The 15,025-nt window shown below is 54.7% G+C and overlaps 1 protein-coding gene and 1 long non-coding RNA gene across 18 annotated transcripts in view; one reads left to right on the top strand and one right to left on the bottom strand.

Moving 5' to 3' along the window:
• The window catches only part of LOC137230002 (uncharacterized), a 23,560-nt gene extending 13,827 nt beyond the window's left edge, over window positions 1-9,733 (bottom strand). For 4 of the 17 annotated variants that reach the window (XR_010945949.1, XR_010945955.1, XR_010945950.1 and 1 more), the window contains exons 1-4: window positions 7,472-9,731; window positions 1,162-7,366; window positions 895-1,076; window positions 632-732 (exon numbers count right to left, since the gene is read on the bottom strand). This is a non-coding gene — a long non-coding RNA (uncharacterized lncRNA). Of the gene's footprint in view, window positions 1-601; window positions 733-894; window positions 1,077-1,161; window positions 7,367-7,471 lie in introns of all 17 variants that reach the window. The other 13 variants (XR_010945951.1, XR_010945954.1, XR_010945959.1 and 10 more) reach the window with 12 other exon arrangements.
• On the top strand, window positions 8,842-15,025 carry CDC42EP2 (CDC42 effector protein 2). The gene is made up of 2 exons (XM_067748392.1): window positions 8,842-8,977; window positions 13,539-15,025. Exon 2 carries the CDS (start codon window positions 13,871-13,873, stop codon window positions 14,513-14,515), a length of 645 nt encoding a protein of 214 aa, XP_067604493.1. The 5' UTR covers window positions 8,842-8,977; window positions 13,539-13,870; the 3' UTR covers window positions 14,516-15,025.

The raw sequence follows: 15,025 nt of genomic DNA, 5'->3' as shown, positions 1-15,025 counted from the left end.
AAAATAGAACTACCATATGACCCAGCAATCCCACTCCCGGGCATATATCTGGACAAACCTATAATTCAAAAATATACATGCACCCCTATGCTCATAGCGGCACTATTTACAATAGCCAAGATATGGAAACAACCTAAATGTCCATCAACAGATGAATGGATGAAGAAGATGTGGTATATATACATACATAATGGAATACTACTCAGCCATAAAAAAGAATGAAATAATGCCATTTGCAGCAACATGGATGGACCTAGAGATTATCACACTAAGTGAAGTAAGTCAGACAGAGAAAGATAAATACCATACGATATCACTTATATGTGGAATCTAAAACATGACGCAAATTGAACTTATCTACGAAACAGAAACAGACTCACAGACATAGAGAATAGACTTGTGGTTGCCAAGGGGAAGGGGGGTGGGGGAGGGATGGATTGGGAGTTTGAGATTAGCTGATGCAAACCATTATATATATATATGTATAACTGAATTGCTTTGCTGTACACCAGAAACTAACACAACATTGTAAATTAACTATACTTCAGTAAAATAAATTAAAAACAAAATAAATGAACAAAGAAACCCCAGATGTTCTGACCTTAGATTATTTCCAATCACAGTGGTTTACCTCTGGGGATGGGTGTTGGAGAACCAGGGGTCAGGGCTCGGAGGATTATTTGTCGTGTCCATTCTCACATCCTGTTTGACATCTTTTGCCATGCGCATGGACTATTTTAAAAGAAAGAAAAAATTATGTGTGTGTGTGTGTGTGTGTGTGTGTATACACACAACTCTCTTGCCCCTCTGCTCCACGATGCCTGCTCCCTGAGGGCAGGGACTCTGTCCCGTCCCTGTAGAGTGCTTGGTGCACAGTAGGCCCACAAGAGATACCTGCCGAAGGGATGCCTTGTCATGAAACGTCCACCTGGGCCCTAGCCCATCAGTTCCCATGCCTGTTCCCACGCCTGCTCCTGTTCGCAGACACTTGCAGTGGTGCCGGCTCTGTGTGGGGATCTCTTCTCAGCATCCGGATGCAGACACGTACCACCAAATGGAGAGAATTCCTGCTCCACCTAGAGGGGGCGCCAGGAAAGCACCGAGAGCCACTGTGCCTCAAACAGAGGTAGCCCACTCCAGGGTCTTTTTTTTTTTTTTTACCTGCATTGGGTCTTTGTTGCTGCGTGTGGACTTTCTCTAGTTGCTGCAAGCGGGGGTTTCTCTTGTTGCAGAGCACAGGCTCTAGGTGCACGGGCTTCAGTAGTTGTGGCACGTGGGCTCAGTAGTTGTGGCTTTCGCTCTCTAGAGCGCAGGCTCAGTAGTTGTGGCGCCCAGGCTTAGTTGCTCCACAGCATATGGCATCTTCCCAGACCAGGGCTGGAACCCTTGTCCCCTGCACTGGCAGGCAGATTCTTAATCACTGCACCACCAGGGAAGTCTCAACTGCAGGCTCTTTAACTTCCTAAACCCTCGTCTCCTATTTGCCCCCTGTATGCTACCCACGGTACCCTGCCCTTCATTCATTCATCTGTTCATTCATTCACATTCATTGGCATTCACTCTGGGGAGGCAACAGTGGTTACAGCCCAGTGGGGGATGGACATGAATCAGATGACGATGGCTCAGAGAGGACCGTGGTCCGGAGTTTCTCTGAGGGAACTCGACATCGATTGGGGTCCGGAATGCTTCCCCGAGGGGAGATACCATGGCTGAGACCTGCAGGAATCGCAGGAGGCGGCCGGTGAAGGGAGGAGCCGTGTAAGGAGCCCGTCCTGGAGGCTGGGTGTGCTCAAGGCCAGAGAAGAGGGAGCCGAGAGGTGGCTTGAGGCTGGAGGCCAGCAGGGTCCCTGACCAGGGTTTGTGGCCACTGAAGCATGTGAGCAGGGGTGTGTGGCCGTCAGGTTGGTGTTTTGCATCAGTCACGATGTGGGGTGGAGAGTGGGCAGGGCCCCTGCTGGGATCCTCCATCTCCCTTGGTGGCCCCACTGTCCTCCCTTTCCTCCCTGGCCCCTCTCATCACCCAAGTCACCACGCTGGACCGGCCTGACCCCGGTCCTTCCTCCCTGGCCCCTGTGGCCCATCTGTCACCAAATTCCAATCTTTCGACCTCATCATCTCCAGCGCCGTCTTTCACACCACAGCTCAGAGCCAAGTTCCGTCTCTCTCCTGATCCATCCCCCCCAAAGTGGCACCTGCCTCCAATCAGGCCTCCCTCCACGTCCCCTTCTCTGAATCGATCCTCTTAAGCATAATTCTCTAATTCCTTTTCCATTTCATGGAAAAGGAAATAGAAATGGCCCTGAAGCCTATGAAAAATGGCCAAACTCACTTACAAGAGAAACACAGATTAAAACCACACTGAGGCTCCTTTGTCTTTAGTTAGTGTTTACCTACCAGAGTGACACAAATAAAAAGGCTGAGAACCAGTTGCCAGTGAGGCTGAGGAGAAATGGGCCCTGTGGTCCCTATGGGGGCCTGGACCTGGCACATCACCTGAGAAAGACAAGTGGACAGAGCTGACCAAATGACAACAGAGAGTGTCCTGTGACCCCCAAGTCCCTATGAACTTATTCTTCAGCTGTGCTCACACGAGTGTGTAACAGCATCTGTGCAAGATGGCAGCACTGCTTGTCACAGGAAAGGGCTGGGGACAACCTAAACGTCTGTCAACTGAGGCCATGGGGGTGGCTGATGGGCTGAAAGGCCCTTGTCCAGAACAGAGGGAGTGGAGAGGGGGCTTGAGGCTGGAGAGGCCATAATTTGCATAAATTATGGTACACCCCATGTGAAATACTGTGCAGCTGGGAGAAAATGAAACTGACGATATACTCTATGAACTGACATGAAGTGGTCATAGATATAATGTCAACTGAAGAAAGGAAGGTGCCGGACAATGTGAATAGCAGAGGCTCAATAAATTGTGGCTTCCCATGGCTCCTGCAGAATCTCCCCCATCGCCCCCGGCAGTGGGGCCTGTCCTCCCCCTGCTCCCACCAAGGTCTGCTGTACTTTGGGGCTCTACTTCTCTAAATATTGCCATTTGTGTAAAAAATAAACAGACGGGGCTTTGCTTGCATGTGCAAAGAGTATCTCTAGAAGTGTTTACAAGAAACTGATAACGCTGGTTGTTTGTGGAGAGGAGAACTGGTGCCTGGGGAACAGGGGTAAGAGGGAGACGTTTTGCCTTTTGTGATTTCTTCTTTTATATTTTTATTTATTTATTTATCTGGCAGCTTCGGGTCTTTAGTTGCAGCACGCGGGATCTTCGTCACGACATGCGGGATCTTTCGATGTGGCGCGTGGGCTCTTCAGCCTGCTGTGATTTCTAAATTGTGAACCACACGAAAGCATTACCATGTCAACAAGATAGTTTAAATTAAAAAACTGCAATTCTGGTCATGTCGCACTTCTGCACAGATCCTTGCTTCCCTCCCACAGCATTCGGCTGCTCTCGTGAGCTATTGTTTGCTTTTAATTATTCTTTAATGGGCAAGTGACAGAAACCCAATTCCAACAGGACTAAACAAAAATTGTAAGTTGTTGCTTCATGTAATGGATGTCTGATTCAGGCATGGCTGGATCCAGAAGCACGAACAATGTTATTGAGAGTCATTCTCTGGGCTCTGCTTTCCTCTCTGCTGGCTTTATTCTTAGACAAGCTCTTCCGTGAGTTGACAGCCCTGAGTTGACATCTTGGCATCTGTCACCCTAATAGTCACCACAAGTTCCCAGGCTGAAGCCCACTGCTGACATGCCCATCCCTAAACCATCCCTATGACTCAGATTGGGTAGGCTGGGGCCTCAGACCCACTTTTAGAGCTTGGAGGCAAGGTCAATCATACTGGAGACTCTGGAAAATTGAGGGGTGGTCAGCAGAATAAGAGGAATGGGAGCTGGGCAAGGATAATGGTGCTCGCCAGCTACCCTCCTGGTCTTTCCCCCTCTCCTGTGCCGTGGTCTGCTGGACACATCTATCCTGTTTCCCGCTCACACCATGCATCTACTTGCACTCCTTCTGGCCTTTGCCTTTGCCTCTCCCTGCTCCCCCTGAAATATCCTTTCCTTTCTCTGCCTGGCAAATTCCTACTCATCCATTAATACCCTGCTCAAATATCACCTCCTCTTGAAGCCTTCCTAACTCTTCCATCTGTTTCCCCACCTCTAGCAGAACAAATCCTTCTTACCGCTGTTCTTTTTGGTTCTTCATTCAATCCATAGTCACTCACTGAGCCTCGTCTACGCTGCCTGGGATAGAAAGAGGTAAATCAGAACTGGCCTCTGCTTTCAAGGACCTCCATTATGGCACAGAATGTGCTGTTTTAGAATCGGTTATTTGTTTTACTCAGGGTATCTGTTCTCTGAGGGCTGGGCCCAGCCTTGACCCTCTGTGTCTTCTCCAGTCAGCACAGCTCTAGGCACAAGGTAGATGCAAATGAGTTTTCAAAATGAATAATGACAAGGTGCCTTGAAGGGGTGGGAAGTGTTGAAAACAACGCTTGCTAACTCTGTGTTCCCCAGGCCAAAAGACAGCCATGTGGCTTGGATGTTCCCAGAGGCCTCCGGGAGGAAGTGCCTCAGTCCCTGCTAGGACAGGGCTGTCACCACTCCGGAAACCCCCATGGCCCTGGGCCTGGGGCCAAAAATCCGGACCCAAAGCAAAGTCCCCCAGTAAGGCCCTGCCACCCAACTCCCAAGGAGGGGGTCCAAGGCAGAGGCAGAAGCTGGCGGTAGCTTCGAAGGGACTCTCATCTCGAATCCCAGCCTCTGCCAGGTCAGAGTTCTATGAAGGCAAGTGAAAAGCGAGGAGGGCAGGGCTGGAGTTGGCAGGAGCCCAGGGGAGGAAGGAAACAAGAAACAAGGAAAAATCCAAACCAGGCCTGGGGTTGGCTCAGGCCACGGAGCCCTGCAGGCTGAGCTCAGGCTGTGCGGAGGAGGCTTCCTAGGGGTGGACGGAGCTCTGGCCCTGCTCCCTGTCTCCCTGTGGCAGGGGATCGGGGTGGCGGGGGCTGAGGCCCTTCCAGAGACCTTGTCTCCTCACACTGCCCCCTAGACGCCCCCAAGAGTATCACCACCCTTCCCTTTTGACTCCCTGCTCTCAGACCTGTCCCCAGACTCCTGGTCCCCTCATCCCACCTGCCTCCCTAGGTCCCCGGGTGGGCGGGGCCGAGGAGAGCAGGCTCCGGCCTGGGAGTCCTACCCCTCCGGCTCAGTTCCTCCATTCTTCCAGGCTAACCTCGGAAAAGGGGGCCTCAGGCTCTATCCCCCAGGGCCTTTGGGGGCTGGGGCTGCTGACGTGGGTGATTTTCAGGAAGAAGAGACTGGGCGGGGAAGGAAGGGCTGAGTCAGTCCCTGTATGGTGATTACAGGTCCTGTGGGTGCGGGAAGTTGCTGTGGGACTGGGGGGCAGAGGGGTGGGGACTGGGCTTATCTCAGGATCAAGGCGAGGCTCCAGGCTGAGAAGAAGGAATTTGAATACCACATTTTTTGGGGGGATTTTTTGGCCGTGCCGCACAGCATGTGGGATCTTAGTTCCCGGATCAGGGATCGAACCCATGCTCCCTGCGTTGCAGGCACAGAGTCTTAACCACTGGACCTCCAGGGAAGCCCCTTTGGGCATTGCTCCACACAGGCTTCCTTGCCTCTAACCTGTCCTGAATGTCCCTCAGGGTCCTACCCCCTCAGACACTGGGGTGTCCAGGAGTCCTTCCAGCAAGAATAGTCCAGGCCCTAGCTGAGGCAGCAGACCCTCAGTCAGGCTGGGCAGGGGGCACTTGGCCTGAGTGTCTACGGGGTCAGAAATACAGGACACCCTGGCCCTCCCGTGGCTCAGGATCCCGGCCTCACCACCCATACTTGGGCCTTTACACACTGCCTGAGAAGTTGAATAAAAAAGCCAGTTTTAGTCAATGAAATCCTGTTTTATAAATGCTCATTAATTGCAGGGCTGCCATGGCAACACTGGGCGTATCTGCAAAGATCTCGTCCATTCAGCAGAGCTGAGAGCTTCCAGCAGCCCCATCCCCAGGGATTCCTCAGGCCCCAGCCAAGTGACATGACCGCATCTGTGAATGGGGAGAATGAACCACCTACCTGAGTGCTTGCAAAGCACAGAACCCAGTGCCCGGCACAAAGCGGGCCTTGGATGTGGGCTTTGTGGGGGCCGTATCTCTGGCTGATGGCAGGAGAGCAGCACAGGGAGCCGGCACTGGGCGGAGCCACGTCACAGCCAGGTGGGATTAAAACAGTCCCCAGAGCGCGGTTCCTGTGGCTTTGGGTCCTGGTTGGGAGGATGGCTAGTTGCTGAGGGAGGGGTCCGGGGGTTGGGTCAGGCTCGGGGGCCAAATCTGCTGCTCTCTATCCATCCCCCAAGGCTCCCCAACTGCACACACACACACACACACACACACACACACACACACACCAGAACCTCTCCAAAGGGCTCTGGAGTTCGTTCCTGGCTTTGAGTGACCTTGGATGAGGGTCTTTGCCTCTGCAAGCTTTCATCTCTGTAACTTTGTTTTGCCACCAGCCCTGAATGGAGCTCCTGACCTTCCCCGAGCCCCTTCCTCCAATGGAGGACGCTCAGCTGATGGGCGGGGCTGCGCCGCAGGCTCAGGGGGTCATTATTAGAGTCATCTAGGCATCATTAGACTCATTCCAGGTCAGGTGACAAGGCCAGTCACCACCCCCCAAAGCTCCTGTTATAATGTTTCCATGAAACTCCTGCCTGCGGGGACTGTGTGGTCCCATCAACAATACACTCGCAAGTCCCTTCTCTTGCTTGGGACTCATGTAACTCCCATTTTACAGGCAAGAAGGCTCAGAACGGGACTGTACTTTCTTCGTCCGTGGCCACAGAGCAAGTCAGCAGCACAGCCAGCTCAGAACCTGGGTCTGTGGCTCAGAAGCAGTGCTCAGGGCCTGGCACCTAGCTGTCCCCCTACCTGGCTGTGTGTGGGAAGGAAGGCGGGGTGGGGGGTGACAATGGCTGGGTGAGAAGACTGAGTGGGGACGAGGGCCCAGAGCTAGCATGTCTTGCCACTTGCAGTCTAAGTAGATCACTGTCAGGGCCCGAGCTTCGGTTTCCATTTCTGTAAAGGGGGATAGTGATGCTGGCTCTGCCCACCTTGCTGGGCTCTCAGAGGATTTGAGGAGGTCAGGGGCAAGAGGCACTTGGTAAGGGGCACAGGCAAGCCTGGGTGGGTGGATTCTTGGCAGAGCCGCGGTGGCAGGAAGGGAGAGAGGTACAATACTTATCCACACACACGACAATTTGGCCCAGGGCCCCATTCCTCCACTGTCCAGGCCTCAGTTTTCCTCTGAGCCACCAGGCCAGTCCTGGCAGAATCCACCTGACTGATGCTCCCTGGGGAGTTAAAGGAGGAAACTTCCCTGTATTAGTTTTCTATTGCTGCTGTAACAAACCACCACAAACTTGGGGGCTTAAAACAACACAAATTTATTAACTTACGGTTCCGTTGGTTTGAAGTCCAACATGGGTCTAAAATCAAGCCGTCAGCTGGGCCGTGTTCCTTCTGGAGGTTCTGGGGGAGAATCTGTTTCCTTGACTTTTCCAGCTTCTAGAGGCCACCCACATGCATTTGTCTGTGGCCCCTTCCTCCATCTTCCAAAGCAGCAACACAGCATTTCTGTGTCATCACATCTCTTTCTCTGACTCTCCTGTCTCCCTCTTCCACTTTTAAGGACCATCATGATTACATTGGGCCCACCCAGATAATTCAGGGTAATCTCCCTCTTTTAAAGTCAGTTGATTAGTAACTGTAATTCCATTGGCAACCTTAATTATTCTTTGCTGTGTAACGAAATATATTCACAGGTTCCAGAGACTAGGACATGGACATCTTTAGGGAGGGGCCATTTGCCTACTCCACTCCCCTTCTCCCCATCCTTCCCTCCCTCAGGATGCCTTCCTGACCCCCTCTCCCTAAGAGTCCCTCCCACATTTACAGTATGGAAGCTTTCATCATCCTGGTCACATTGTACGGTCACAGCTGTCACCCTCCAGAAAGCAAGGTCCCCTCACCTCATTACCATCCACCCTTCCTTTGCCCCACTCTTCTTAGCACTTGCTCCCTCAGACGGGTATCACAGTCTACTTGGGGACTTGGGTTTCCTCCATGTCCCTTCATTGGACAGTAGGTCCCAGTCCGGAGGGGGCTGCATCCCCAGCGACAAGAACAGCGCCTGGCACCTATAGATGCACAATTATCTGCTGAATCACTGAAAGGAGCAAGGGCAGAGTTCCCTTTAGTCTATCTCCAGCTCCTGTGTAGGGCCTGCCCTTCAGTAAATGTTGCTCGTACTGAACGAATGAAAGAATGAATGAACCAACCAACCAGCCAATCAACTAATGTTGGAATGAGTCTAAGTACGGATCCCACCCCAGCCCCGGAAGCCACTTAGCCTGACAGCAAATACGGGCATGGCCCGGCCACTCCTCCCGCACACACCCTCAATGCCCTGTATTCTAAGGGGCGGCAAACTCCTGAAAGCTCTCGGAAGTCTGTAATATTTTAACATAGACGCCTCTAAGGCCTCATTCATTTCCTTAGTAGTCACTGAATACACTTGTGCGGGCGCCTCCCCGGACCCGGCCCTCCTAGAACCGAGAGTTTTGGTTCCGACGGGCACAGCCGGAGTCCGCGGAGTCCAGCCCGTGCACCCGACGCCGCCTGGGCCGCAGCCGCCCGAGCTTGGAATGGACCCCCGGGCCCGCGCGGCTGCTGGACCCCCGCGCTGCGCCTCCAAAGGGGGAACCCAGGCGGGCCAGGGAGTAGGGCGAGGCTGTGGGCGGGGCCTAGTTGGGGCGGTCCCGGCATTGGCTCCGCAGCAGGGGGCGGGGCTTTAGGGGCCACTGTCAGCACTGTAAGTTCACAGCCCAGGTCTGTCCCATCGCCGCGCGGTCCAGCTCCTGAGCTTTCGCCGCCCGCCGGTCAGTCGCTTGAACGCGCTCAAGGTGAGTTCAGGCCGGGACTCTGCGGCCCGACCGCGGCTCCTAGGGAGGCCCATCCTCGAGGCGCCCCATCCCAGCTCGCGCCCCGGCCCCCGACTCACCTCCACGTAGATCCTTTCCCGGGTGCCTCGGGCTGCACCATGTTTCCCGCCCGCGCCTTGGTCCCGGCGGCCACGCCCGCTTCCCCCTCGGCCTGCGGTGCGCCGCGCATCCCGAACCTGAACTCCCGGTCCAGCCCTCCACACTGCGCCAGAGCCCCCGCCCCCCACCCCAGGACCCGGGAGTGCCCTCCCGCCGCCATCCCCGCCCGGGCTCAGGGTCGTATGGTGAGGTGTCCTCCTATCTTTAGCCGTGGCCGCGAGTGTCCTGAAACGGATCCGGACTGCGCTGGGCTGCACTCGGGCAGAGGGCTGGGAGGGGTCGGCGCCGGAACCCGAGCTGGGGCTGAGGAGCCGGACCCACGGGAGCCAGGGGCGGGGGCTGCACGCCAGAGCTCTGGCCCTGAGCCGAGCGGACACTCGGACATCGCCCAGGCCGGAAAGCACGGGGGAGGCTCCTCCCTGAGTTTGGATACCCGGGCAGGGTCCAGGATCTCTCCCTTTCCCCCCACTGTCGGGTTGTGAGACCAGAGCCCCCCCAAGAGAAGAAGATCCCGCAGACAATCCTCACCTGGTACGTCAACGTGCGGCTCCTTGGGGGAGCAGGAGACGCTCTGGAGACCCGGGTGCGCGCCGGGAACCCTCCGGGACGAGGGGCAGTAGAGGGAGAGAGCGCGCCACCTAGTGGCCTCGGAGCCGAGCGCCGCTCTGCACAGCGACGCTGGGAGACCCCGCTGCCAGCGAGGGGGACTCTACGCAGGCAGGCTAAGTCCTGGCCGGCAGGCGGAGGCGGACCCCTCTGCTCGGGGGCTGTTCATTTTTGGTCTTGTTTGGAGCACTGTCCCCGGAGAACCAAAATGCTTGAGGAAGGCCCTACAGCTATTTGCTGAATAAATATCGGGGCTGACAAGTGACCCGCTAACCATGTCTTTGTACCTCGGCGCTCTCTCTCACTTGCAGTATGGCAGTAGGGTCTCCAGTAGCCCCCTGGTAATGGCTTTATTGTCATCCCATTTCATAGACGAGGAAGGTGAGGCCCAGAGAGGAAAGGTGTCTTCCCAAGGTTAGGGTGAGTTCCAGGTAGAGATGGGTTCAAGGTCAGAGGCCTGCTTTTTGAACACTCCTGGTGGAGAGTGGCCTAGTATTTCTTGTGACAGGAAGGGTTCTGCATCCAGGAAGTCATTTTCTCTAAAGGAGGCCCCGGGCTCCTTCCAGAGCAAGCCAACAGAGCTGGGATGTCTCCCATCTGCTCCTCCCAAAGCTGCAGGAAGGCCCCCCGTCCCAGGCCCCCAGAGCCTTGTCCTGATGGAGAGCTCATTCTCACATCTCTGGACACTTGCAAATTGAGAGAGGGGGCCAACCAAGAGGTAGGACTTAAATGGAGGAGGCCTGGGGACCCGGTGGCCCCAGGTGGGAGCCTATTTCTCTCCACCAGCCCAGGTGGGAGCCTATTTCTCTCCTGCTCCCCAAGCAGTTCACAGAGGTTGACACGGCCCACTGCATCGGAGCCACTGGGACCCAGCTACGTAGTAGTGCCCACTCTTCCTCTTACTAGCTGGGTGACCTCAGCAAAGTTGCTTAACATCTCTGAGTTTCAGCTTCTGCCTCTGTAAAGGCCAGTAATGACACCCACCGTGCTGTGCCTGGGACGTTAAAATGGAAACCATGCAAGGGTAGCTGGAGCCTGGGGTCTTGCGGTTGCCAAATCTGAATACTTGGGGCTTGACGGTTGCAATTCCCAGCTCTCCCCTGGTGGCTGAGGCTGGCCCAACCCTTCCCCCCAGCCTCAGTTCTCCCCACATCTGGAATTGGGTGGGTACATCTGGCTCAGAGCAAGAGAGCTGTCAGGGACACCGGATTTGTTGTGGAAACATTCAGGCTGTCTTGGCACCCCTGAATGATGGGAGGGAACTGGCCCAAGTTCTGGGCAGATCCCCTCGGTTAGCCCCCCTCTCCGTGAGTGAAAAAGAAGGAAAAGCTACCCCAAGACTTCTCCTGCCAAGGGGACAGATAGGATGTGTGTCGGCATGCCCCCAGGCCTGGCATGGTGGGCACAGATAAATGTTTGTTAGATAAAGGAATGATGGGAGTCCAAGACTTCAACTTCAGAGCACTCCCTGCCTCCCTCTTCCTCCCTCCAGCTTCTTCCAAGCTTAGCTGGAATTCTGCCACCGGAGAGTCACTCTTTTGTTTCCTATTAAGCTGCAGGTGCTCTGGGAGGGGCAAGATGTCCGGTCTCTTTGGCTCAGCTCAACTGACCCAGGGTGTCCGGTCCTGGGGTGGGGTTTCCTGAGTAAGGGCCTGGGCTGGGGGGGTGTAGCTGGGACTCAGCCTCTCCTGCATCCTCTTTCCTCCTTCCTGCTCCCTCCTGCTGGTCCCCTCACTCTTCCCTCGCCCTGCCCGGCCTGGCCTGGGATGAATAATGGGGCAGAGGACCTGGCAGAGGCCTCCCTGATGCTGCTCGGTGCTTCCCCAGTGATTTCCCACCTGCTCAGCCCCTGTTGGCCTGGGGAGAGTGGGCTTATCTAGGTACCTGCTGGGTGACCTTGGACAAGTTGCTTTGCCTTCCATGCTCTGATTCTACACATCAGGCCAATCCCCCACCGTGGGAACTAGAGGAAGTGCTTGCTCCACTTCCTTTTTCTGTCAAACCTGCACGATACCCCTCCAGAGTGTATTTATTTTTTCCACATTAAAAATATCTTTATTTTTTCTGACTACATGAATAATACGTGCTCATAAATAATACATGCTTCTTATTAAGAATTTGAGCTTATAGGGCTTCCCTGGTGGCGCAGTGGTTGAGAATCTGCCTGCCAATGCAGGGGACACGGGTTCGAGCCCTGGTCTGGGAAGATCCCACATGCTGCGGAGCAACTAGGCACGTGAGCCACAACTACTGAGCCTGCGCGTCTGGAGCCTGTGCTCCGCAACAAGAGAGGCCACGATAGTGAGAGGCCCGCGCACCGAGATGAAGAGTGGCCCCCACTCGCTGCAACTAGAGAAAGCCCTCGCAGAGAAACGAAGACCCAAAACAGCCATAAATAAATAAATAAATAAATAAATAAATAAAAGAGTTCCTTTAAAAAAATTTTAAAAAAAAAAGAATTTGAGCTTATAAAAGTATGAACAAGAGAGGGAAGTCACCTGAAATTCTACCACTTTGAGAGGAACACCATCAACATTTTGGTGACCATCCTTTCATATTTGGCTTACATATATCATTTCTTAGTAATGGGCCCCAGATATTAATTTTTTCTGAGGACAACTTTCCTCCCATGTCACAAGACCCACACCCCATCCCTGCCCTCTACCCCAGTCTAGGTATACCACATGACAACCTAGTGCCAGCCTTCTATATTCTTCTCTGTTCCTATATCGAATATAATCCTATGCAGACCTGTATATGCAGGTACACATACATGCATGTTCAGGGAGTGGGGAGGAGAGCTGGTCAATGTTTTCAAAAAATGGATCCTTCTAGACTACATTTTTTCATTTTGCTTCTCTCTCTCTGCAATGCCTTATGGGAATCCCTCCAAAATGTCCGATAGCTCTAATTTTATTTATTTGTTTGTTTGTTTATTTAGTGGCTTGTGGGATCTTAGTTCCGGGACCAGAGATTGAACCCCGGCCACAGCAGTGAAAGCGCTGAGTCCTCACCACTGCACCGCCAGGGAAGTCCCTGATAGCTCTAATTTTAAAATGGGAATGATAGGAAGGTGGTTGTGATGATTAAATGAGATGTGTGTGCAAAGAACTCAACGAAATTCCAGGCACAGAGCAGAGCTGCCACGCCTCAGATATTTGTATCCCCCACTCCATCTTCCCCTTAGGCGCTGGGGCAGGGAGGAGGGGCAGAAACTACATTAAGCTTAGGCCCTGCCCATAAGGAACTCCTAACGGAGAGGAGGAGAAAAGGGAAGCTCTGAGCAGGTGACCTCACTTCCAGTAGGATGTGATGGGGCCAAATGGGAGGTGTCGGTCGTTATGCACTGTTGGCTGAACTCCTGCTGTGCCAGGCCTGGGAGGATGAGACAGAGGTTACAAGATCTCAATCCTCCGTCAAGAGGTTACAAGATCTCAATCCTCCGTCAATCGGGAGCTGAGACAAATCTGTGAGACCCCCAGACAAGTTGGCACGGTCATGTCCTGGGCACAGTTGAATGCAGACCACAGCGATGAGCAGAGCTGGGGACTCAGGGCAAGAGATCAGAGCCGGGGCAGGTGTGTGACTTCAGTCCTGTCGCTTAGGTTCCCCACTCACGGAGGGAGGGGCTTGGCGCTGCTGATCCAGGCCTTGAGGTGCAACAAGTCCGTGAGCGAACACAGGCTTCAGCCAGGAGGGCTCCCCACAGGCGTGCAGCGCCACGTGGGCTCCCAGGGCTGATGAAAGAGACCCAGAAACAAGACGGATGCCTCTGCCTTTGTCCTTCTGTCCCTGACTTGTACCCTTGATGTTTCAGCTCCTCAGCCCTGGACCAGAGAGAAGCTGGCGAGGACGAGCCCAGACAGCATCACTGCCTACGAGCTCTGCGCCTTCCTGCTTCCAGTTTTCAGACGAGTTTTCAACCTTCTTGGGAGAAAGTGATTTTTGTTATCTCGATCCTCTGACTTCATCGATCGTTTATCTTTCTTTTCCAAATTCCTTGGGCCAACTTTGGTCACACCACACGCACTTGGCAGGTGTTTGGTGTCTGGAAACCTCCCTCTAGGTGTTTCTTGAGGGTGGTGAGAGGAGGCAGCGGAGGCCGTGGTCCTGCGAGCAGACTGTCCAGGCCTGGGTGGTGAGGTCGCGATGTCCACCAAGGTGCCCATCTATCTGAAGCGCGGCAGCCGCAAAGGCAAGAAAGAGAAGCTGCGGGACCTGCTGTCCTCAGACATGATCAGCCCACCACTGGGGGACTTCCGTCACACCATTCACATCGGCAGTGGTGGCGGCAGTGACATGTTCGGTGACATCTCCTTCCTGCAAGGCAAGTTCCACCTCCTGCCGGGGACGGCGGTCGAGGAGGCCGAGGAGGATGGTGGCTTTGAGCTGCCCTTCCAGTTCACGCGCACGGCCACCCTGTGCGGGCGGGAGCTCCCCGACGGGCCATCCCCTCTGCTCAAGAACGCCATCTCCCTCCCCGTCATCGGCGGGCCCCAGGCACTCACCTTGCCTGCCGCCCAGGCCCCACCCAAACCCCCTCGCCTGCACCTGGAGAGCCCTCAGCCTTCCCCACAGCCCTCCCCGCAGGAGGCAGGGAGTGTGGACATCTGGCGGATTCCAGAGGCTGCCTCGACCCACAGTGGGCTGAGCCCCGAGTCTGGGGCTGAGGAGCCCTTCCTGTCCCACGCCAGCTCCCTGCTCTCCCTGCATGTAGACCTGGGGCCTTCCATCCTGGACGACGTTCTCCAGATCATGGACCAGGACCTGGGCCACCTGCAGATCCCCACATAGGACACAAGAATGGCCAGGCTGGGGTGAATGCCAGAGACAGTTGGTGGACACGGCCCTGATCTAGAAGTCGGGGTCCCAAGGTCCCACCTGCGTGGTTGCTGGCCAGTGATTTCTCACTTTGAGCCTTTGTTTCCCATCCCTCCCACCCTCTCCCCGTGGACAGAGTGGCCTCTTTGCTTTCCCCTAAGCCCCACGAGGATATGTGTAGACGTCAGCCCAAAGTGCCCTGTGCCTCCTGGGCCACCTGGACCTCCACCGCCAACTGCTCCTCAGACCCCTTGGACTGAGGCTCTGCTGAAATGGAATCTGCTTTTCACCTCCCTCTGCCTCAGCCCCATCAGCGCCCTGCTGGGGGGCGGAGGGTGAGGGAAGACGTGGGGCACAGCCAGCTGGATCTCTGGCTCTGTGTCCTTAACTGGGAATGTGGCACCAGTGACCGATGTCCCTCCACCCCACCCCTCCTACATGACCAGGGGATTCTGGTTGCAATAAAACTTGCTGCTGCTGGTA

This window comes from Pseudorca crassidens, chromosome 9, assembly GCF_039906515.1.
Source record: "Pseudorca crassidens isolate mPseCra1 chromosome 9, mPseCra1.hap1, whole genome shotgun sequence".
Taxonomy (NCBI): Eukaryota; Metazoa; Chordata; class Mammalia; order Artiodactyla; family Delphinidae; genus Pseudorca; species Pseudorca crassidens.
The sequence above is the reverse complement of the archived record's forward strand: the minus strand, read 5'-3'. Positions and strand labels throughout refer to the sequence as shown.

Excerpts from the sequence above, each read along its gene's own strand:
- CDC42EP2 (XM_067748392.1), top strand. The coding sequence starts at position 13,871 with ATGTCCACCAAGGTGCCCATCTATCTGAAGCGCGGCAGCCGCAAAGGC.